This window comes from Panthera onca, chromosome A1 (assembly GCF_046562875.1).
Source record: "Panthera onca isolate mPanOnc1 chromosome A1, mPanOnc1 haplotype 2, whole genome shotgun sequence".
NCBI lineage: Eukaryota > Metazoa > Chordata > Mammalia > Carnivora > Felidae > Panthera > Panthera onca.
Genome location: NC_138339.1, coordinates 204235811 through 204260769, shown reverse-complemented (window position 1 = coordinate 204260769; position 24959 = coordinate 204235811). Strand labels below are relative to the sequence as shown.

Here is a 24959-nt window from a genome sequence, read left to right as displayed (position 1 = left end):
AGTTGTTTGCTTGGCTAAACCTTCTTCATCCTTGAAGAATGTATCCATTGTTATCTGCCACAGGAAGTTCGTCCCCAACTCCTCAGCCCTATTAAGTGCCGTGTCACTGCACCATTATTACGGTGCTCTCCACTCTCCATGTAATATAGAAGTCATTTTTCACACAGTTGTTTTTGTTAGACTCTAAGCTCCTAAAAGGATGTCAACTTATTATGAGTCTTGTTTGTTGAACTTACCAGAACTGACATAATTATCTGAGAAGCTTACAAACTCACAGCAATTCATAGATCACAGAAGTGTGAAACTAAGAAATAAAGGAGAAAAGGATAGACGTGAATGTATGTCAGGAACTCTAATATAAGAAAAAGAATTCCAGCATGGTGTTTTTAAACTTGCTAGCATCTAGAATTGGGAAGGAAACACCATGGATTAACTTAATAACCTTTGTGATGTAAAGTATACTATTTAATCAGTAAAAACAGATTTTTTTTCCCCCTGGTGTACTCAGGATAACATATTTTAGAAGGAGGTAGAGAATAAGAATTTTTGTTGCCTTTAACATTTTCTGATTCTGGTGGGCTTATTAAGAGATACTGTTAGAGTGTTATAGTAGAGCATCCAATTGCCCTAATTTGAAGGAAATATTTCTTAAGAGTAAATAGTTTTTACTTTTCATTTTGTCTTCACTAAGCACCATTCAGACCTATAATTTGGGTCCTGAATGGGTTGACCTGTAGCAGAGAAGTACTCCGATTAGTTGACCTACTTGTGGTTACATTAACAGAAAAAAATTAAGATTGTTGTTGTTATGTAAATCAGCTCCTTCTGAGTTTATTAATGTGAATTAATTCCCAGAGCCAAATTATACTAGGTAAACTGATAAAATAAAAGTATTTGGTCTTTCAGTGTCTCAAATCTGATAAATCCTGGATATAAGTAATGTGTTTACTCCTTATCTGACATCCCTACTTCACCCCATTAGCCTGTGATGACTATGGCAGGGAGCCTTTTTCTCTGAGATTTATTTTTGTCATATATTTATGCTCCATAGTTATATTTTCTTTTCTTTTTTTTTTTATATATGAAATTTATTGTCAAATTGGTTTCATAGTTATATTTTCTGATTAGTACATAAGAATAATCTTACTAATATTGGTTAAGGGCTTCAGTGGCTTGTAACAAAACAGAACACTAGTTTTGTGGGGTGTTTTTTTTTTTTTTATTCCCATTAACATGTGAATATTCTTCTCTACTGACCCTTCTTAGTTCTGTCCTGAAATCTTACTACTGCCCAGTGTATGTCAGAACTCACATGGATGAGAGAATTTATCTCTTTTTTTAGCCAATTTATGATTATCTGCAGGTAAGTTTTCTTTCTTAAAAATATTATTCTCTTAAAATTTTTCTTTCAAATATTGTGTAATTGAAAGTTGCTAAGAGAGTAGATCTTAAAAGTTGTCAGCACAAGAAGAAAATTTGTAACTTTGTGTGGTGATGGACATTAAACTTGTGGTGACCCTTTCACAATATATACATAGCTCAATAAAAAATAATTTTAAAAAATGAGCTTTCAAAAAATATACATTGTATTTATATTTCCATCAAACATCGCCCTTTGTAGACAATGTGGATTGTCACATTCCCAACTCCTTTTTGTCTCCTCAGTTCTACCGAGCAGAAGTTGAAGCTCTCCATTCTTCTGGCATGACAGCGGTTGTTAAATTCATTGATTATGGAAACTATGAAGAGGTGCTACTAAGCAACATGAGGCCCATTCAGACAGAGGCATGGGTACGTGATTCAAATTCTGTACGAAGGCATAGGCTGTTTTGAAGAAAATACATAGCTCTAAAAGTTTAGTCATAGCAATACAAAATCTGCCAGTGGAAAAAATATTTTGAATTTACTTAAAACTGGCTACTCCTAAAGTAAGATTCTAGTTTAATAATTACATTGAACTACAATAAAAATGAATGCATTGGAATTCACTTTCCTTGTGTAATGCTTTGTTATATTATGCTTTGGAAATGGGTGCCCTTATTTACAGTTGCAAGCCTTTATGCATATTTTGTTCTTTCCCAGTTTGTTACCTTAAATTTGACTAGATTATGTCCAGCAGTTATCAAATTTAAATCTCTGATGAATACGCGTATGTTCTTTATTATTTTCGTTACATATGAAATCAAGAAAAACACTTTAAATTATATATGAAGTCATGCTGCATTTACTACATATATGTTTATATATGTATACATACAGACTAACTATAATATCTGTTTAGTAATTACTTGATTTTGTTGCCAAATGTATGTCAATGTTCTGTGGTAATTTTGATGATGTAATTGAGAACAGTTGACTTCATGGAGTCCATTATATATAAGGGCTTATGTGACTTTATATAGATTCTCAGCTACATTTAGGCAAAAACGGAGGACAAGGCACATTAAAATTGGTTTCATAAAGTTTTTTTTTAACTTCGTTTTTCCACTTTATGGGTAGCTGTTAATAAACTTATCATTAGATGTCTAACTCGTTTCTGTTTCTCTAAAGTATCAAAATATACTATAAAATGGTATTATCCAGGCATTAGTCTTATCTTTGAAGTATACAGGTTTCTCTCAGTTGCTCCCTTTTAGTTTAGTTTAGTTTAGTTTTGGTCTCCTTACATTTTTCTGTCACCACCTCAGTGTCACCCACTCCCCTCACACACACAGCCCACCGTCCACTCTCCCCAAGATAAAGAAAACAACAACCAAAAGCCTAGTACCAGTAATTGTGCTTTGGGCCATGGAAATTTCTAGAAAATTTATCATTTTATATTTTATAGTATATTACTAATGACTCATAAGTTTAATTAATAGATCTTTTCCCTCACTCTCATTGTCTAAAGTTTAGCCACTTTTTCTCTAAAGGACTGAAATACCATCAATATCTAATCTACGCCTTTCTTTTAATGGAGAAACTTGATGTAACCATATGTTTGCCCTTTTGATTCTCCTATGACTGCTACTTTCATTCTCTTTTTCCATTAATACATCTTAATCTGGTTTAGATGGTAAAATTAATTATTTATTTATAGGTTATGTATTCCCAGAAGTTGAGTCCTTGTTTGCTATTTGTAATGTGCTCCCAAATGTGTTTAACCATTACAGTCAAAGTCAAACTAGAATTTTTACGTTCAGGTTTTTTTTTTTTTTTTAAGAGGATTTGATAAGAGATTGATTTTATTCTTTTCTCCCTAGAGAAAAATTTAGTTTCCTTACTTCACTTCTTTTCTACTTCCTTTTTCTGTTTCAGGGTGGCCATAACTGATGAGCACATTGTCATTCCTCACTGTAGCTCTTCCATTCAAAGGTGTTTGCTACTGAGTGATCATTTTCTTTCTAGTCAGTGATTTTTCCTTTCCCCCTTTAATACCCCTCTTTCTGTTATCATTAATTTTTAAGTCAATGTAAACTTAGCTGGACAATAAATTTCACAGATGTCACAGTCCATGTAGTGTTTCTGAGCCAAGCAGTACTTTTCTACTTTCTACCCATTTGTGAATACTCATCTATTCTCTTTTCTAATTTTTTTTTTTTTTTACTTATTTACATTATTTTGCAGTCAACCTAAAAATCTTTTATAAGATGCTTGAAATATTTTACAGTGAGAAGCACGAGAGAATCACTAAATCTTTTGGAGATTCTGGTATTACTTTTCTGCTGTGATTGTTGATATTTTATGATTTTGCATAAGTTAATATGACAAATAAGTTGGATCATGAACATCGTTATTGGGGATAAGATCATTCTTCATTCTTTCTCTGCATGAGTAATTGACTTAGTTTGTAGAATCATCTCCTTGATATTCAGAAGCCACTAGCTTAACATATCTTCATCCATCTCCATTTTTTAAAAGTACATATGTGCATATATACATAAAAAGGCCCTGAAGAAAAGCTGTTTATGCGGTTGTCAATACATTTAGTGTAGAGTTGGTCTGGAGTTCTCTTGGCCTCTGAGAGTATTAATGTTGGGGTCTATGAGCACTTTTTCTTATTGTAACTGGAATTGTGGCAAGTTTTAAATTAAAGCAAAATATCCACTATATCAATAAGAGGATGATTCTAATTGGTAAACATACTAGAAAAATTAAAGGGCTGCAAAGGTACAGTGTTCATTCACCCCATGGATTGTGTAATTTTTAATTTTTAACTCTTGGTCTCTTTTTAATTGTGAAATTATATTTTATCTCTTAGAAGGTGTTTGTTTCTTATTGGTATAAGATTTGGGAAAAACCTCCTTTTCCTAAATGTAGCAGTGGTCATTCATTGAAGATGTTTCTAATAGTTTGCAGGAAAAACAACCCAAAAGCCTGCATATAAACCAAAAGCTTTTATAGAAATCAGTTGCCTGTATTATCTATTAAAGGTGTAAGGATAAATCATTAAATAAAAAGCATGAAATATTAAGAGACTCAATGACTAAGTTAATAGTCTCTCATATGGAAAATTAAAATAAAAATCTACCTATTACTTTAAGGGTTAGTATTTTTCTCACGAAGTTTAGGAATTATTTGCCTTTGCTCTCTACACTAAATACCTACTTTTCCCTTTCCATATGGATACATATTTTTCCTTCCAGAACATATTCAGTGATGATATTTCAGATGGTGAAAATATATGTTCTGATTATGATTAAGTACTTTATTTCCTCCAAAATGATTTAGTAAACTTTTTAATAAGTCATCCTTGATTTTTTTTTGTTCTAGCTAGATTTCACCTGGTTCTTTTAGATGTCGTTAAATATTCTCTCTTAACTTTAGCATATTTATTATAGTGAACTCTCTAACTATCACACATAATGTGGGGTTCATAACTTATTCTTAACTGGATAAATGCTCTCGCTTTTTTCCCCCAATGTTCTTTGAACATCATACGATTTTCCTTGTTTTTCCAAAGTAAGTGAAGCGTTAGGGAGTCTCATATTATTTATAAAATTATATAGGAAGAAAAGTATACATATATTATTTTATATTTCTGATTACTGTATGAGAAAACATTAGGGGCGAAGAAAACTGCTGTTTGTGTTTCCTGCAGGCCCTTTCCAAATTGGTTCCTTTTAACTCTAAAACTAATACCAGGAAACCAGTAAAAAGATGCCTCAGGCAATTTGGAATTATTGTAAAATACCCTGGTGCTGCTGCTCAGACAAACCTGTTGTGTTTTTAGAGTGTGGTTTCTTCTGAATTGCCTTCCTAAGCTTGTAGAGACACTTGTCAAGTCTTGATTTTCCAAGTATTTTTATGACCTGGATTCTATTGAGACTTTTATATCCCAAGAAATGTTTTAGAACTTGCTAGTTTCTAAACTTTCTTTTTATAAATTCATCGTATTTGCTTCTTAGTATCAGGAAATAATTATTGTTCAGCTATTGTTCCAAATAAAACCATTATGATTACATAGGTAATGCTTAGTTCCAAGGCCTTAACATACACATCATCTTGGTCATTAATTCTGGACAGATGGGTTGTTACTGCGTTTTAGATGATCATCTTGTTTTAAATGTTTTTCTGTATTCATATATTCAGAAATATTCTTTGCATATCTATTAGGTACTATGTAGGCTCTATTCTAAGTGAAGGATATATGTTAGTGCACAAAGCACACAAAAATCCCTGCCCACTGCACAAAGTTAGAAGAAAGTTATAGTTCCACTTATGTGAATCAAACTTAAATATCTCATGGGGTCTTCATTCTTTCTTCTTGAAGTTTTAAAACAAAATGCGAGTGGAAAAAATCTTGTTTACTAAAGTTTTAATTAAGTAATGTTTAGGTCTTTATTTTATTCCACCGTAGTTTGAAGATAAAATTAACGTGGAAGAAAAAAGCATGACTTAATGAATTTTACTTGATTCAAAAATTCGTATCTATTTAAAAAGTAAAATTTGTTTTTAGGAGGATTTGGGTTTTGCTTTTTTAAATAATTATATGTATATATATTTCAGTTTTACTGTACTTTACAAAAGGAACTGTCGATCTGAACTTTTACTTTTGAAGTACGTTTGCACAAAATTTTATAATGACATCCTGGAATGCACATTTGAAAGTTATCTTTTCAAATTCAAATGACACTCACAAAAAGCTATAAATTATTCTACCACTAATAAAAATATTAAAAAGAAACATATTACCAAAAAACCCCTAACCTATTTAATGACAGAGATTGAAAGTTATGATACATAAATTAATGAGTTAAAATGGATCCTAAATGTATTAGAACAAGGTCATGTTAGTAATTTTAATGATGTAGTGATAAAGTTAGGCTATATCTGGGTTGTGTTTGATATTAAAAGATCATAATAGATATTAAAAAGAGGACAATTGTTACCGAAATCATTAACTTCAAAGGAATATTAGAATTATGTAACAGTGAAGTTCTGCCAATTAGTAGCCAATAAAAAGTACAAGCACATATTTGATCATAGTCCAAAGGTTTTTCATTTTTGCTGATAAATTCTTAAATAAATTAGTGGGTATAATTTACCACACTTAAATTTCTGCATTAAAAGCATAAGTTGATTAAGGTCACTAAAATACTGAAATACATTTTCTTCCACCATACGTATTTCGGGAAACTTTCCTTTCAAACATTGTCCTACAGGCCATGCCGATTTTGTTTTGTCTTGTTTTGTTGCAGTATAAACAGAGTTAGAATGAAACTGTACTGATAGCTTAGCCCAATTTAAGAACATATGGGTGATGGAATTTGGGGATTCCATGCAGTGTCTTCAAGCTTTGATTTCATAAAGTTTGGTTGTACTTGATATTCTTTATTTCTTCATCAATTGCTCAGCCTTTCACAATTCCCACCAGAGGTTGTGGATTACACAGAAGGACTTTACTGGAGATATGAAAGCTGCTGATGAAGAGGGAGAGATTATTCATTCATAAATGTGTACCATATACATAGAGATGTCAACTTCATACTGTTGGTATCTACCCCCTGAAGCCCAAATTTTGTTTGTGATAGCCAAACCTAACAGTTGATTATGAAAATGTTGGCATCTACGTTTGACCCTGCTATATTATTTAACAGAGACATTTTATTTCACCATTTAAATTAATCCTAAGAGAATAATAAACTAGATAATAATTTAAAAAACCTATACAAAAAGTACTGTTTGAATTTTGCTATTTGATAACTTCGTATATTGTAATCTACCCAAAGGAGCTATATATAAAGACATGTTTAAAACGTTTCTGGGTAATCTGAGGTTTTCTTTATTGAGCACTGAATGTACAGGTTATTTGCTTATGTCATGTTCCTTTTTTCTGAAGGTGAAATAACTTCCAAAGTGAAATAACATGGCAGGGTATTACCCAAGATGTGCCGTCTTTTTAAAATTATTATAGTCATACTAGTCAGTTTGTTTCTAACTTTAACTATAATTCATAAGACAATTTGAGCCTTACATTATTTGGTTATCAATATTAAGAATCAAGCTAGCATAACTGTTTGAAAAATCCACAGCAATTATTTTTGCATAAATGAATACCAGCAGATATGATGTTAATCTTTTATCCTCTAAGTCTCACCTTTATTAATAGCAACCTAAAGTGTGGTGCCCTGAATTATGATGTTTGTTAGTTAAAGTTAAAATATGTTGCTTTTAGATTTATGCCAAATATCCTCTGATTTACATTTCCCTTCAAAGTAGTCTTTAAGGAAGCATCATGGGGGAGAGCTGCAGCCAAAGGGTGCTGGGATTGTCAGGTGAACTGATTTTTTCCTTTGGCGTTTTTGATTTAGTAGGCTCAAGCCTTGTTCTCTTCAAAGTGTAAATTTTTGTTTTTTCGTTTATTTTACATACCAGGGCTTTTAAAATTGCCGTTTCAAACTGCACTGAATTTTACCATTCCTTTGCATATAATACAAAAGACTTGCTAATATACTTATTGCACAGAAAATAAAATAGTAAAATAAATGAATCTGAGGAATATTTTTGTTTTGTTTTATTTCTCTGTCCCAACGGTGTTACTCTTATACTGGGCATGTGCCTTGACTAGACACTTATGTCAGTATATTTTAAAGATTATTTTCAATCCGAAGAGGCATCCTTGAATTAAAAAAATACACACAGTTCTATTTCAGTTTCTAGTGAATTTCTGAGCCTCTTCCATCTGCACCTAAAGAAGCTGAAAAATAGTGTTGCGTTGTTGGACCACAGCACTTTCAGATGGAGCCCCTGCAATACATCTTTCCTCCCCTAAAGTCTGGGGTTGACCACACATATTGGATTGCATACCATAGGGGGTTGTCAACTGTCCTTTCATCTTGTGTCTCCGCTTAATACTGTTTTTGTGTATTCTTTGGTCATCTTGTTTGTTAGTCATCTCTCTCTGTTTTCATTTTTATTTCCAAAACATTCTTGTATCCTCTTGGCTTTTTTTTTTTTTTTTTTTTTTTAACTGTTCTTTCCTTTCTTTCTTTATTTCACCTTTGGTAGGTGGTATCTCTTGATATATATGGACTACTTTTCCTATTGATCTTAATTTTCTGAACTTTACTGGATCTATGCTATTTACTCTAGAATCCTGTGTGATAGGCTTCACTAGGAAAGAGTGGAGTTTGATCTGTCTCCTTGTGAGAAATACTCTAATGTTATAGAGCTTCCAATTCCATTAAACTTGGGAACTACTAGCAAGAGTTTTACACCTTGGCTTGAAATAACTCCCTTAGCAACCTGTCATTGACTGAGAGCACCATTCAGAAGGGAAAGGAAGTACTACAACAGTGAGTACATTTTATTTGCCTAAAAAAGAAAACCCATATGGTTTATTAAGAGTAAACATAGTTGAAGAGGCTCTATTTAAGCAACTTAGACCACTGTAAGAATACAAAAGTCATTAGTTTTTTGTGCAGATGGTTTTATGCCTAATCCATCTAGAAGGTGTGTTCTGAGAATATTAGTTCTGCTATTTAGTTAAATACATTTGGAAAATGCTGGGTTAAAAAAATTAAGCATGCTTTTTTTTTTTTTTTATGGGACCTCTTTGAGCCAATAACAGACTAATATGTATTTTATTGTATCTTGTTTTTCTCCATTTATTTAGGTCTTCTGTAATTTCCTTCATCAGTGCTTTGTAGTTAACATGCAACCTTGCTAATATCACTTATTGGATCTATGAGCTTATGTTCATTTGCTTTGAGTGCTTTTGTTTTTTATTTTTTTTATTTAGAAAATACTGTTGAACGTTCACATCAGTTGATACATATTTTAATCTCTGAGAGAGAGAGATACTATGTATTGCTTCACAAACTTATTTGTTCATGGAACTTTTTTTTTAACCTGTTATAGAACTTGTTACAGAAAATCTATAGGACATATTTTGGAAAACGTCTTAGCTGTCTTGTTACCTTCTTTCTAGTTTTCAAATTTTCCCAGCTTTAAGATAGGGTGAAGATTTAGCTTTAAATATATTGTTTTAGATATTCCAAACTTCTTAAGAGGAACATAATATTATATTTTTATGTTATAAATAGAGACTAAATATATAGTAAAAGGCAGTTTGTCCTCAAACATGTTCTCTCATCTTATAACTCACTGGTCTTTTAATTTTATTTTAACTTAATTCTAATTCTAAAAACTTCTATTTATTAACATTTAGAAATTGTCATTTGTGGAGACTACCATTAGAGTTTTTATAATATTGCTGTCCTTCTCTGTAATTCTCACCCAATAACCTACATGATGTTTACATGTTCCAGCAGTAAGGCATTTTCATCATCTATTTGGGTTTTGAATTTGTTATTCCCCAATAAACTAGTCTAAGACAAAATCTGAAATCCCTTTTTTTGTTGTTTTTAAGATGACATTTCAAAAAGAAAGTGTCAAAGCAAGTTAATTCCAGTGGGTAAGTGAACATTGTTAAGCGAAGGAGATTCCTAAAAGACCAAAAATTCTGTTTTGTTTCAACATTTATATTGCTCTTTTACTAATAGGCTTGTATGTTCTAAAGCTTTTGAATAATATTGTTTTAATTAGTTGAAAGCTTGTTAAAAGCCTCCTGGAAAATAAGCAAGCTCTTATACTTAACTGCTCTTGATCTCCCTTTCTTCTTTTCCTGGTTACAACAGTTAAGTGAGGTGAATTGATAATCTTGGATAGAATTCCACAGCTCACTTGAGTGAACTAGAGGGGGAAATATTCTTTTTTTTTAAATTTTTTTTTCAACCTTTTTTTTTTTTTTTTTTTTTTTTATTTATTTTTTTTGGGACAGAGAGAGACAGAGCATGAACGGGGGAGGGGCAGAGAGAGAGGGAGACACAGAATCGGAAAAGGCTCCAGGCTCCGAGCCATCAGCCCAGAGCCTGACGCGGGGCTCGAACTCACGGACCGCGAGATCGTGACCTGGCTGAAGTCGGACGCTTAACCGACTGCGCCACCCAGGCGCCCCGGAAATATTCTTATTTTAAGAAACCTGCCTTTTCCAGGCACTTATAATTATAAACAAGGGCAGAATTTATGGTTGGATAATAGCTAGTGAGAGTGCAAAAGAACTCTTTAAATAAGTGGTAGATATATACTGTAAGTACCAGCTCTTTTAGAGCTTGAAGGGATTAGAATTTTAAGTAAGCACATGAACGGGCTTGATAACTAAAACAGTAGAAGGAGGTCAGAAATTATGTGTTGATTTATGATTTATGGATGATTTATGTAGTCTTGGTGGGCACCTTTATTAGTGAAGAGTCCTTTGTCAGACATCAGGCCTAAGCGTAATAGTCTAATATGATAGTTTTCCAATACATAGTCTTTGAATGCTTTTTGTAGCAAAGCTACTTCAGAAAATAGATTGCCCTATATACCCAAAGGATTAAAAGGATATAAGAGAAGTAGAAGATAGATTTCCTTCCTTCCAGAAACCACCTAATAAATATTAATAAGGCCTCCATCAGACCTAGATGGTTCCAGTCTGGGAACCATTGTTGGAATGGTTCTTGATTACAATTTTGTTATGCATGTTAAACGAATAGGATAGCATGAAGGAGGGAAGTGGGAAAGGCTAACATTGACTTTTCAAAACTAGAATAACTTTAAAGACCTTTTATTGACACTTTTATCTTGCCTGAAGTATGCTCATTTTTTCCCAGATCATGTGATTAAAAAATTAGGGTAAGCCTTTTTGGTCATGCTTAACCAACAACTTACTATATAAAGTAAGATATTAGAAGTCAGTTTAATTCTGTTTCTTTCTGGTTCAAATTTTAAAATGTATGGGCTTGTGTTCTTCTTTTTTTTTTTTTTTTTAATGTTGGAAACCATTTTTGGTACTATTTAATGAATGATTTTAGGAGAATATAATGATCATTTTATCTTGAAGAGACTAATGTAAATAAAGCTTAAAATAATGTGGAGAAAATATACTAATTTTTTTCTTACCTCATAAAATCATTAGATAATATAAATATTATTATTATTAGGAATTCCTGAATTTGACCATCAGTATTCAAAAGAATGTTAGACTTAATTAGATTTTTCAAATATGTAATTGAAGTCTTAAAGCAAAGGGAAAAGGGAGGCATATCAAAAGCTTGAAAGTATTAGTACTTACTCGAATTTTTTTGTTTATTCTAGGTAAACTTTTTTTCTTCTTCTTCTATTTTGTTCATTTTCTGTCCTTTTCCTCTTCCCCCTTACCCAGACTCTTCTTCCTTGTCCTCTTCCTCTTTGGTTTTGTGTCTGAGTATTTGCCTTTTTATTCATCTTAAAGGTTTCACGTGGCTTTTAACTATTAGATTGGGTATGTTCCATCTCAGACAAGACTGATCCTCAAATGAAGTCTGGTTAAATAGAGCATTTTTCAAGTTCAGAAAACCTTTGAAAGCTTTGGGAACAAATGAATTGATATCCTTGGTTGATCTTTTATAAGCCCTGATTATAATTGATGCTTACTTAGCACCTAGACCTAACTGACACAAGTTCTCATAAATGCAAAGACTGTTAGAGACAGATGTACTGGAGCTGAGTACAAAAAGATCTAGAAGTGATAAAAAGTTGGTTAAATGCCAAGTTGATTTAAATTGTACCCTTGTATTCTTAGGAAATAAGAAAAGAAAAAAATTCTCATTGAATATATTTAAAACTTATTTGAAATGTAAGCAATCAAGATGAGAAATTAAAATACATAATTCTTTAAGAAAAATTAAGGAACTATTCAAGAAACTAGGTACTGAAAACTCTAAACTTTGTCATAGAAAGTTAATTATAAAAGGCTACATTAAAGACCTTTTAGATATAATTTAGAAATATGAGATTTACATCTCATTTATAAGAAGATGATACATTTTCCTATTAATTTGTTGAAAATACTTGGCTATAAAAAGTCTGAATATTCTGTCCATTCTAATGATTATAATTGCTTTAATGACAATAATCACTGAGGGAAGATGATTAAAATAGAAAAAAATGGCCATAGAGTAGGGTTATATTTAACCCTATATTTGGTATCTGGGTTCTTAGGTATTTTTCAAAATAATTTTTATAATGGTATAATTTAAAAAGGTTTGACTCAAACTGCTAAACAAAACATTTCAAACAAACTGCTTTGAATAATTTCAATTATAAAAAAATTTTTTTTACTTTCTGAAGTGAGAATTACTATACTTTGAGATTCCAGTAAATTTCACATCAGTGGCAAAGTACTGCCAAAATTACTTCTGACATCATTTACTACTTAGTGCTATTCTTGAGCCCGAGCCTGAGAAACATTTTCAGATTCTGTGTGCTGTATCCTGAGAGAATTTGATGCAAAGAGGCCACTGCAAGAGTTACATGTCTGTTCTGCTTGGCCTTTAAAAGAAGGGGAGAGGGCAAGGCTGGTCTTGAGCATATTACTTCCACCTCCCTTTTGCCCCTGCTTCAGCTCCAGGGGAGCTGGAAATGCACAGGAAGAATCAGAAGACCTGGGTCGAGTCCCGGCTCTGCCACTTACTACCTAAGTGACTTTGGGTAAGTTACTTAATATCTCTGGGTCTCAGTTTCAGTACAGGGTTGTCGTGAGGATTAAGTAATACGATCAATGGAAATGTGCTTTGTAAACTCCCAAGGTATATAGAAACATACATTTCTATCATTGTAACCTTGGCCTTCTTCCCTGTTGTTCCATAGTATAGTGTCCTCAGCTATGTTATTTTTAAAGCAACCCAAAATGACTTAATTCCTTTTGCTTCTCCCTATGTCCTCTCCATGTTGGAATTCTTATTCCTATCTTCTGCATGCTTCAGAGTTAAATATTCTAAGAATACAAAACCAGTCTAGTTAAATTAATTTCACCATGAAGTGTAGATGACTGTTACCGCTTCTTACCTTTCACACTCCTACCTTTCTCCTTTATTCTTCTCAGAATTATGTGCTTAGAAACGTGAAGAATCTACTGCATGAATATTCAGACAGTGTTGGGGAGCAATGTTTTGGCAGAGGGAAATCCTATTACCTTAAATCCTATGACCATGAATTAGTAAGGTTGACTGGGAAAATGGGAATATGATTGTGCCTCTAGTCCTTTCTCTGCGGGAAAAGAGATGCAAGGAGTTTGGGATTTAAAAGCTCTTGAGAAGTCTCACTGAAAACCTAGACTTGAGGTGTAATCATAGATGGGAAAAGGGATTGAATGACCATAACTCTCAAAGAGTTATATCTGACTGGGCCTCATCTTTGCTTCTCAGTAAAGTAAGTTCTAGCCCACCCTCAGCCAAACTATGCTCATAATGCCTAGGATCTTTTCTGGGTGCTCGGTGTATAGAGGCTATGTGGAGCTAAGGAAGGAAAGAGAACTTGCCTTCTGGATCACATCTGGTTCCAGATCAAGGGATCTTTATGAGGGCGTAAAAGAGCTTAAATCTCTACCTGGTCCAGCCCTCCCCGTAATCTAAGAATGCTTGATCTGGCTATGTGTAAATAATAACAATAATAGCCACTTGCCGTGAACTGCTTGCCATTAATGCCTAATTATCATGGATCACAATAACAGTTAATCATGCCATGATTAGATTAACTTTCTTAAAGATTTTATTTATTTTCTTTTGTTTTTACAGCCTTGACCTTTTGACTTATGCTCAATATGGTTTCTTGCTGAAGTAGCAGTGTCATCTTTCATAACTAAGAATTAGAAATATTGAACTCTAGGAGTATTCAAATGCAATTGAAACAATTACATGCAGGGTTAAATGTATGAGTTGGTGGGGAAAAATTAGGTAAAGCTCATGCTGGCAAGGATGCAGTGATGTGAATACTCTTAAACATGGCCAACGGCAGTGTAAATTGATGTAATCCTTCTGATTTTTTCCAAGCCTAAAGAGTGTTTAAAACCAATAATCCCACAGTTGTTAATCTCTCCTAGGGAAAGAGCAAAGGAAATAAGCTAATTGCTGAGAGATGATCATTGCAGCATTGTGATAAAAACTAGAAGTTGCCTAAATGCCTAACAATAATAAGAGAATGGTAAAATAAGTGATCTTCCAACTAATGGATGAAATATGATAGAGCTGTCATAAAAGATCATTATGAAGTCTGTAATGTCATGGGAAATATTTATGATGAGTGAATAAAGCCAATTTATAGATTTGGATGAGAATACATTCAAGGTAATGGCTTAGTGTAGTAGAATTATGTGTGTCTACATACACTTTTTTCAATTTTATAAACTTTCTGTCATTTTGTATTATGATTTTTTATTTGAAAAAGGAAAAGCAAGCAAAATAAAATTAGCAGGAAGGAAGTTGATCATAATTAGGGAATTTTAGTCTTAAAAATCCCTAAAATTTGCAAAAAGGATCTGAAAATATGAGAGTTTAAAAAAGTATGAGAAACAAAACATCACCTTTTAATTTTTAATTTTGCCTTTGCCTTCAGTGAGGTTAATGGCAATGCAGTTATGGTTTTTTCATGATAAAATACCATGGTCTTTAAACTTGTTCCTGTCTGTAATTAGTAAATGAAAACAACTGAACAAATAGAGTTACTTCTGCAAAGTCTTATCACCTATTTTCATTCTGTCCATACAGCCTACTCCCCAATTCCTTGCAAAATTCTCCCTTAATTATACTGTTCCCAAGATGCTTACACACCTTCAGAATTCAGGCTCTCCCAAGTGCTTTCAAATACAGAGCAAAATACATTTCTCCTATGAAATGTTTCTTTAATCTGTACTTACCTACCATTCATAATTTTAGGAATATGTTACTATGTAGTTATAATATTTTGTTTGACTCTTTGTCCCTGGTTAGCATTTGATATGTTATTAAAATATTAAGTAAAAAGTGAAGTTTTTATTTTGAGGTTTTCTTATAATTTCAAATATGTATCAGTCTATTCCACCAGCCTGTTTCTTGAGCACTTGTTATGTGGCTTTACCTCTCCACCCAGAACAGTGGTGAGCACATTTCCGTAGAATGATTATGTGCTAGACAGTGGAAACACACAGATGAGCAGTCTCTGCCCTCAGGGAGTCACAGACTAGCAGAGGAGCCCAGCAAGTAAGCCAACACCTGTTCATCCTGAGCAGAGCACAGAATACCTAACTGAGTCAGGAACCAATTCATGGAAGAATCAAGGCCTTCCCTGACTATTCCTGTTATAAAAACAGCAGTGTGCCATCACACAAATTCTCTTTCCCCTTTGCCCTGCTTTATTTTCTGCACATCTTGGTCCTGCCTCCAACCCCCGAAGTGAAGTCAGTGTGAGAACACTTTGTCTCAGCTAATTCTTCAGCATTCAGAACAGTACCTGAAACATAAGGGGCTCTCAATAAATATTTGTTAACTCTGGATGAATGAAGTTTGATGTGAATCTCAAAAGTCGTGAAAGGAACTTAGAACTTAGTTTGGGAAAAAAAGGGAGGAAAGTAAGAAAACAGAGTAACCAGGGAAATTCTAGAGGGCATGGTAGGGTGAGGTATGTTGGCAACAGTACAGGTGGGTGTAGTAAATGTCAGTAGACGAGGCTGCCAAGGCAGGTGGGGTCAAAGCGTGAAGAGTAAGGTGGGTTATGGTGAGGAGTTTGAATTTTATCCCTCAGAATAGGAACTATGGAAGGATTTTAGGTAGGAGAGTGTCATATACATTTCTCCTATGAAATGTTTCTTTAATCTGTACTTACCTACCATTCATGTGATCTTTGATTTAACAGATTGTTGCCTGGTATGGAAAATGGGTTTCAGTGAAAGCAGAGAGCCTGGAGACCAGTGATTGCAATAGTTAAGGCAAGAGGTGAGACCCTGGAGTTATCAAAATTTAGGCAAAATTAAAGAGTATGGGTAAGACTGCCTAGAGAAAGTGTGCAAAGAGAAAAACAAGGACTGGAGTCAGACTTCTGGGGAATTCGTTAAGGGGTGGGGAGAGGCATTAGGAAAGTCTGGCCAGGGAGGACAGGGGTTTGGCCAACAGGAATGACTGCTGAATCCATAAAATATAATGCTGGAAACATCAAGGAAGATAAGAACTAAAAAGTACCTAGTGGATTTGGCAATCAATAGGTGACTGGTAACTGTAGAATGCATTTCCAGTGGAATTGGTGCAGGAGGATCGCAACTTAGCGTTTCTTGAGAATGGGCAAAAAGAAAATGAAGTGTAGGCTACTTTTAAGACCTTGGTTGTGAAGATAAAGAGCATAGAGGATGAGAATAAAGAGTAAAGGAGCTCAAGGGAAATGCCCAAGCGTGTTTACATCAAAGGCACAGTGAAGCAAAGAAGGAAGGAGAAGTTGTAAAAATGGGAATAAAGATTTTTAAGATCCCAGGCCATGGTAAGAAAGTGGGGCACAATAACGTGATTTCGTGTATGTTGAGGAACACTAGAGAAAGGAGGAGAAAGAAGTAAATAAAGATGTGGGCGAGGTTAAGTTGTTGGGTTTCAGGGAAGGAAGCTGAATAACTGTAATGAACTTTCTTCTCTATGAAGTAAAATCAGGTCATCAGTTGAAAGTAATGAGATCAAGAAGAGGCGATGAATTTTGAAGAGCGAGGTAAAGATTCAGAGACTGCCCAGGAATATGACAGAGGGAGTTAACCAAGAATGTATTTTCACAGCAGAAGTTTTCAACCCTTAGTAAAAGTCATGTGTAAAGCCTACTGTGACAGTTCATTCTCAGTTTCTAGTCTTTTAGTACAAGAAAAGTATAAGTGGATATACAAATGAGAAGAACTTTCCATGTTTATTAAACAGAAACTAACAGTTAACTCCTAGCCAATTTTCGCTAGAGGTTTTTACTAGGAACCTGATATTTGAAAGTCTGCACAAACATAATGACTATATTATTGCTCTATGACCTCAGCAAAGTTTAGTATTGGAAAATGCCCTGTGAAGGTGGATTTAAGCATACCATTAACATTAATACAATCCTAGGAATGTTAACAAAGTTTCAGGGCTTCTTTTTTTTTTTAATTTTTTTAATCTTTATTTTTTATTTTTGAGAGACAGAGAGAGACAGAGTGTGGGTGGGGGAGGGGCAGAGAAAGAGAGAAAGACACAGAATCTGAAGAGGCTCCAGGCTCTGAGCCATCAGCACAGAGCCCAATGCGGGGCTCGAACTCACAAGCCGTGAGATCATGACCTGAGCCGAAGTCGGACGCTCAACTGACTGAGCCACCCAAGTGCCCCAAAGTTTCAGGGCTTCTTGAGCTCATCTTGATGCCAGGCAGTGATATATTAAATAGATAAAAATGTTAATTAGGTACTTGAACATTCTAAGACACAGTGTGTGTGTGTGTGTGTGTGTCTGTGTGTGTGTGTGTGTGTGTGTACACATGGGAGCACACGAAAGATATTAGTGTTTTAAAAGCTGTGATAGTTACTACATTGTTCATTTAGAGAACAAAATAAGGTAAGAAAATTTTTTAAAAACTGCTGTTTAATCTGGTGAGACCTCATCTGTCTATTGACCTGTCCACCTGTTACTGACTGATTCATGGAGAAAGATTTTCCTTACATGGACATGGTTTTAAATAAGGAATTTTTGTTAATGTTCATCATGGTTTTTGCATGACAGTTGTAAAGAGTTGACACTTACTAGCTATGGAAGTATAAAACAGAATCCAAATAAGAAACTAAGTAATCCTGTTAAGAACATATACTCTTCACAGTTTTGGAGTTAATTTATAAACTACCATGGGATACTCTTGTTCTGTCACCAAAGGGGATGGCTCATCATGGACATACCACACCACAAAATTGATAGAATTTCTAAAAAGAGCCTAAATAACTTATAGTCTCTCGCTAAGACCAGAGAGAGCTTAGAAAAATAGTCTGTCTCAAGTTTATGCTGCTGAATGTGATAAACACTCAAACAGAGAAGCATAAATACTACTACTACGTGAGGCATCAAATTCTGAAATTAAGGAACATCCCTTATTTAAAAAAAATTAAAGTTCTTAGGTAAAGTTAAGACCTTGATAATTAAGTATACAACAGAATTATTTGTGTTAATCCAAGCCCCTGAGGATAAATATCTTGGAACATGTAATAGTTTGTATTGGTACACTTTACTGCTTTATTATATTCTCCTTCTCATAGTCATGTTCTCGGGAGTGCTAATGCTCCCGTCTGTAGATACCTAGGTGGGGAACATTAACTTGGATGAATTTTATAAAGACAATTTCTATATTTGGTAGGCTGATAGGATTTGCCCTGGTAAAGAAGTTTGCCTCTGGGTTCCTTTCTTCACTGGAAGAAAAATGAGTATGTTGCTAATTGACCAGATTCTCAGCCTCTCTTTTATATTTGACATTGGTTATTAACACCGATAATTGTAAGAATCACTTTGGAAATGTAAAGTGCCACCTGGAGGCTCATTTAGCATTGCGTGTTAGGTTTTTAACTTCTATAATTCACTAAGATAATATAGTCAAATTGCTTGACTCGAACCACTGAAAGAAAAACTGTTTATGTTTTATGTGGCATTATAAAGAATAGAACTTTACATTTGTGAAGCATTAATAATAGCACACTTTATCGAACACTTAATTTTGTACCAGACATGATTCTAAGCTCTTTATTTACTTTAATTCATGTAAAGTATAGTTGCTGCTTATGAAGAGTGTAACCACCTCACTGTCTTTTGTTCTCTCAATTGAGTCCTTCAGAGTAGATAGCATTATGGATAATTGGTGCTTTACAGGAGGAACTGTGGCACCTAAGTGTTATTATATCTACTTTATTTTATTAATTTCACGATGTGCTTAAAATGCAACTTAGATGGAAAGCACCTGATTTTTATATTTTTGTATAAACTTCGAAGAGTTTAACATGAACAATCTAATTCTCTTGTTCAGCCTCTGCATCCACTGGGATGTGTGAAAAGAGCAGCATAACCTGGGCAAGATATATCCTCTTTTTTTAGCCTGAGGTTTGTTTTCTCTTCTGAAAAATAGCAATAAAAATATGCAATTTGATAGGGTTGTTGTAAGGATCATAGTAGCTGTTCAATAAGCGTTTTGTTCAGTCATTGAATGATTGAAACGCCTCACACATAGGTTTTTAATTACCGTTGGTTCCATTTCTTTAGTTTTCTTTCTAGGCTGTGGAAAGAGCAGCTTTCCTTCACTGCCCATCTCTTTAAAGTGACGTTTGTTGATCCTGGATTGCAACATCAGCAGCTACTAATTGGAACTTTCAAATCAGGAGTTGGGTGTCCATCCCAAATTATCCCTCTTCAAAGGAAAACCAGACTGCTTCCCTGTCCCATCTTTTTCTTCAAATGAATTCCTTTTTCTTTTATACTTCTTTTTAAAATGTTCTTTTCTATTAGGATGTTACTAGTATAATGAACTTCTGTATTAGGACTTTTAAAATGCAATCCTAATATAAAAATCCACAAATCTTTTAAAAGTAAACTAGTTTTTCCCACAAACTAAAAGAACTGTGTTCTTTTAAGCTAATAGTATTGCCTGCAAAGCTATAAAATTTCCATCATTTTCCTAATGCAAAACCATTTTCCTTCACACTTTTGAAGTCCTATGTTTGCAACAGCCTTCATAAATTGGCGACCCCTATCCTGACTCTGACACAAACCTGCTCAGCCCATCCTGCTGTCGGTGTACCTGCTGCTTGCCATTGACAGGATTCTTGTCAAAACCGGGGATTGCATAAATTAGTGTTTAACCCTGGACAGGCTTTTTCTCATTTCAGTTCAGCTTTTAAAAGACTGTCGTGTCCTTATTCATATGTAATGAAAGTGAAATTTGACTACCATCATACACTTTATACTTTCAGAGTTTGTAAACTCTGAAGAGCATCATAAACATTCCTAGTCTTACTGATTTTTTTTTTTTTGTTAATAAGCCTTAATTAGTAATCCTCAGTTTTACAAATTCCTGTACAAAAATGACATCATCACTAATTGTCTACTGGCCTTTCCTTCTAGTCCAGAGGACCTACTTGCCTTACTTTTTACTTTAATAAGCAGCTTACATCATGTGTGTGTGGTGGGGGGGCGGGGGTGATGGTGGGAGAGAGAAGAGAGGAGTATTAAGTTGTGTAAAGGAATATACGTTAAATAATCTTACGGATGAATTTAGAATTATTAAAAAGTGGATTGTTTTACCTTGATTCTTTTCAGAAGGGCACATATTAAGTGTTTGAAAAACCTAAGAAAATCTTTTGACTCCGTAATACTTCCTAACTTGTCCTTGCTGTCATTGTTCCACTGTGACTCTATGGACAAGGAGAAATAGCTTCATTCTCGAACAAGGAGAACAAAACACATATTTAATAAGAACAAATATGTATTATGTTCTTCTTTTGTACAAGATGATGAGCAAATTACCCTCAAGAGTATATTATCAGTTCTCCCAGCCTGTGTTGAACATCTAAAACAGAGTTCCTGAATTTCAGTAAACTGGAAATAGTATTATTACAGGAAAATATAATATGTTTAATAGCCTTGATTAAATCAGGTGATATATGCTGTCTAATTTTCCTTTACCTGAGTTGACAGAGATAAGTTTCTCTCCCTTATTATTCTTAGAGAAAATCTTTGTGATACCTTTCTCTTTCTTCAACTATCTAACCGTCAAAAATGATTGAGAAGGTCTCCTAAACTTGGAAAGAGAATGATTTTTTTTTTTAAAGCTAATTCCTCATATACTGAACATTTTGAAATCTCAATGGGAGGAAAAGAAATCCATAAATTTAAGCATACTGAAATCCACAAATTTAAGCATAGTTAACACCAAGATGAAATGTTATTTCTCTAGTAACTTACTGAGGGAAAAGGGAATAAATGGTTGAGAACGTGAAGGTTAGAGTCCTTACGTTCAAGACTTCACTATAATTGGAACACTCATACACCAGACCACCATGTATAACTCTTGAACTGCATTAACCAATTTAATATCTTCAGGAACCCTATGAAATAATTATTAGCATTCCCATTTTACATACACCGGAAACTACAAATACGGGTTCAGAGTCATGAAGTAACTTGCCTAAAATCTTTGAGCTAGTAAGTTACAAAGCTGATATTCAAGTTTTGGATTCACTGACACCATCACACATGATCCTACGTTTTACCTGTAAATGAACGTAGATGGTACCAAACTATTTGAGGATTTTTGTGGGAGTTTAATGAAATAGTATATATAAAAATATTCAGCATTGTAAGTAAATGTGTACTTCAATATGTGATACATTGTTTTGATTAAGGTATCTTTCAAACAGTTTATTCAACCTTAATTCTCATGAATTTAGAGAATTTTGAATGGAAAAGTGAAGACATATGTGGGTAGAAGTATCAGCTGGAAAGTATCTTACATAGGGCAGAAAAAAAATCAACTTGTTCCTTTCACTTACTATTGTGTTGCTAAGAGAATTTAATCTCAAACCGAGACTCTCTTTTTATCCTCTAAATTTCCCTGGAATCTAGTTTTAGGATTATACTACATTTTAGCCATCTGTTTAGGTCTTACCCTTTTAGATAGTAGTCCTAATTTTCACTATTCGAAAGAAAGAGAGAGGAAGGAAGGAAGGAAGGAAGGAAGGAAGGAAGGAAGGAAAGAAAGAAGGATCACCAAATCACCATTTGTCGGAAAAACTGACTTAATATTATATATTCAGAATACACCAATGATAATACTGTGCCAAAATAATATCTTTCATTAGTGTATGGATTTCAATTGCGATGAAATTTAAGACCTTAGATTGGGGAAATAATTATTTTCAAATACAGAATGATATAGACCTACGAGTAGGTTATAGGGACTCTGCTTGATGACAAGTACAATATGAACAAGTAGTGATTGAGCAGCTGCTGAAAACATTAAAGCAAGGCTAGATTGCACTAATAGATTTATATAGAGTTTGTTCACTATGGGAAATAATAGTATTATGTTCCAAGCAGACTTTACATGGAATATTATCTGAAAACTAGGTTCTAAAGAATAGTAACTATTAAAGTGAAATAAAAGAAAAGACATTGAAGATGTTGGAAGATTCTAGAAATAATAGTATTTGACAAGTGATTCCAAGAGCTGAGTCTTTCCTTCTAGAAAGTAGAAGACTGAAGAGAGATATAATACTTGTTTTAAAATAGCTTAAAATCTTTCATATGGCAAAGGAAACAGACTCAACTAGAAATGTAGGTGGGACTTCTAGAAATGCAGATTTGTACTTTGTTGTGCAGAACAGAGAGCCTAAAAGAGCCTGAGTACCCCTCACCAGAGTTACCTGAACGCGGTAGGTGGATCTTGTACTGAGATCAGATCACTGACTCCTGTAGTCCTTCTACAGGACTTTGTTAACTGGCCTGTTAACGGATAAGGGTTTCTAAACATCTGTTATTATGGTTCACTAAAGAGAAATATTTTCAGTTCATTATGCAGACTTTGTTAGTATGGGTTTTTAGGTATGAATGGGATTTAAATGTATAATGATGTTTGTCACATTGGGCCGCTATCTGCTTGAAGATTTAAGTGTTTAACTTTTTTCCTGTCAGTCTTCCTTTATGTTCATTAAGGGGGGTGAACACATCAGCAATGATTTCATTTCTTTGTTATTAGGCATGGCGACTTTTTTCTTATAGTTAAATAAAGCATGTCAAGTCACGTGTCCCCTCCCTCCTCCAAACTTCCATACTTTTTAATGGCAAAGATCTGGCCTATATTTCCTCAATTTGACATGGAGATTTTTTTTTTCTATTTCTGTTTCCTAAATCTGTATTACACGTCACTGTAGCATACCATAAGTGTTTGTCTCAGGTGGTCAGTTACATAATATGCATCGGGCTGACTTTTAGAGTAAGAAGTGCTCTGGCATTATGGTGCAGAAATCATTACTTTCAGAGAAAGAATTGGTTAACCCATCTTAAATTGTGTTATATTAGCCTGCCCATTTAAGATGTAAAAATGATATAAATTATGAGAGCGAAATGATTAACCACTTGTGATTAGTGCTCATATGTCTTGACCATAAGATATTCTAAAACATTGGTTGCTTTTGCATAAATAATTTGTAGGCATTGACCTAAAAACAGATCAACATAGATAGGCATTGTCTATTATGAATTTACATTGCTGTACAACTTTTTAAATAGTGTTTCTAACTGGTTCCTTTTTATAGCATTTACCAAAATTTAAAGGGTATGATCTAAAGGCAAGATATTCAAAGAGACTGATCACATTAACTTATTTTTGGCTTCCTCTTAAAATGTTCAGATTTTATGCAAATCGTGTCTATAACTTTTGACTGATTTTCAAGAGTGCTTCTTTGCCAGTTTCCTCCCCTTTTTTGTTCTATTTTCCTTTTTTCTCTATAATAAATTTAAAAAAAATACCTCCCAAAGAAACAAAACCAGTGGTAACAATAGAATTAAACTATTAACAATTAAACAAACTATTCGTTTTAATGTGTAGATCATTTTTTTTTAATTTCAGTAGATAAAAATGGCAAGTGTGTGGCAAGAATCTTCCTCCTTGCATTGGCTCTTTCATTTTTTTTTTTTCCAGTGACTCTTCCACTTTCCTTATCTGCCCAAAACAACCTGAGGAATAGCAGCAAACTTCCTAAATTTTAGCAAAGTCTGTGAGTCTAGATAGTTTAATTGAAGTGGGCACATATATTGTATTGTCAAAGGGTTACTTACTTCACAACAGTAGAGAACATAGAAGGCTTATTTGATAAACCCTTCCTAAGTATTAAAACGTCATACAGTTCTCCATGTAAACCTATGAGTTCATTATTATTTTCTGTGTGAGAAAACTGAGACCAAGAGAAGTTGAGTAACATGCCTCAAAGTGGTAGAGGCTAAACTGAGACTCAGATCTGACTTAAGAGACTGAGGTCTCAAATACCCATGTCATGAAGTATCTCTCAAGGAAATCTTTGAGTACATCGGCATATCTGGGAGCAGGATATGCTCCGTACCTTGATTTCTGGGCAAGCTTTTGGAATCTTTTTAATCTTAAGCTAAAGCAGCCAATGAGTTTTAGAGAGGTGCACATTTTTATAAAACATATATTCATTCTTTGGACCTCACTGTAGTATTTCAGCAAAGATTATGACCAGTAAATGATGTTTGTGCTAGGACAGAGACCTCGGGACAGAGGCCATCCGTTTACTTAAAAGTGATCTTAAGCTAGCTATTAGAAAAAAGTAAGCCAAACTGTCTGAAGCAAGATATGTAAATATGCACTATGTGATGCAATGGAAAAGACTTTGGAGCAGACAGCCCGGAGTCTTATTCAAGCATGGCCACTTATATAGCTTTGGGTAAATTACTTTGTTTCTTCATCTGTAGAGAGGTGAGATTAGGTAACTCAAAGCACTGTTACAAGGATTAAATGAGATAGAATGCAAAATGCCAGGCACACAATGGAATAAACATCCATTTCCTTTTTCTCTGTTCCAAGTTGTAAATAAACTCAGGTGTGTTTTTGAATGTAGGAGTGACTGTACTTTCGCAATTTGGTAAGGGTGACATGTTTACTA

General features: G+C 33.9%; 1 protein-coding gene across 6 annotated transcripts in view; it reads left to right on the top strand.

Moving 5' to 3' along the window:
• The window catches only part of TDRD3 (tudor domain containing 3), a 166456-nt gene that overhangs the window by 128794 nt on the left and 12703 nt on the right, over window positions 1-24959 (top strand). For 2 of the 6 annotated variants that reach the window (XM_060637030.3, XM_060637031.3), the window contains exons 12-13: window positions 1666-1791; window positions 12908-12993. In XM_060637030.3, the coding sequence (XP_060493013.3) occupies window positions 1666-1791; window positions 12908-12993 (212 nt within the window). Of the gene's footprint in view, window positions 1-1665; window positions 1792-3297; window positions 7243-12907; window positions 12994-16170; window positions 16251-24959 lie in introns of those variants that run through there. The other 4 variants (XM_060637033.3, XM_060637034.3, XM_060637032.3 and 1 more) reach the window with 3 other exon arrangements.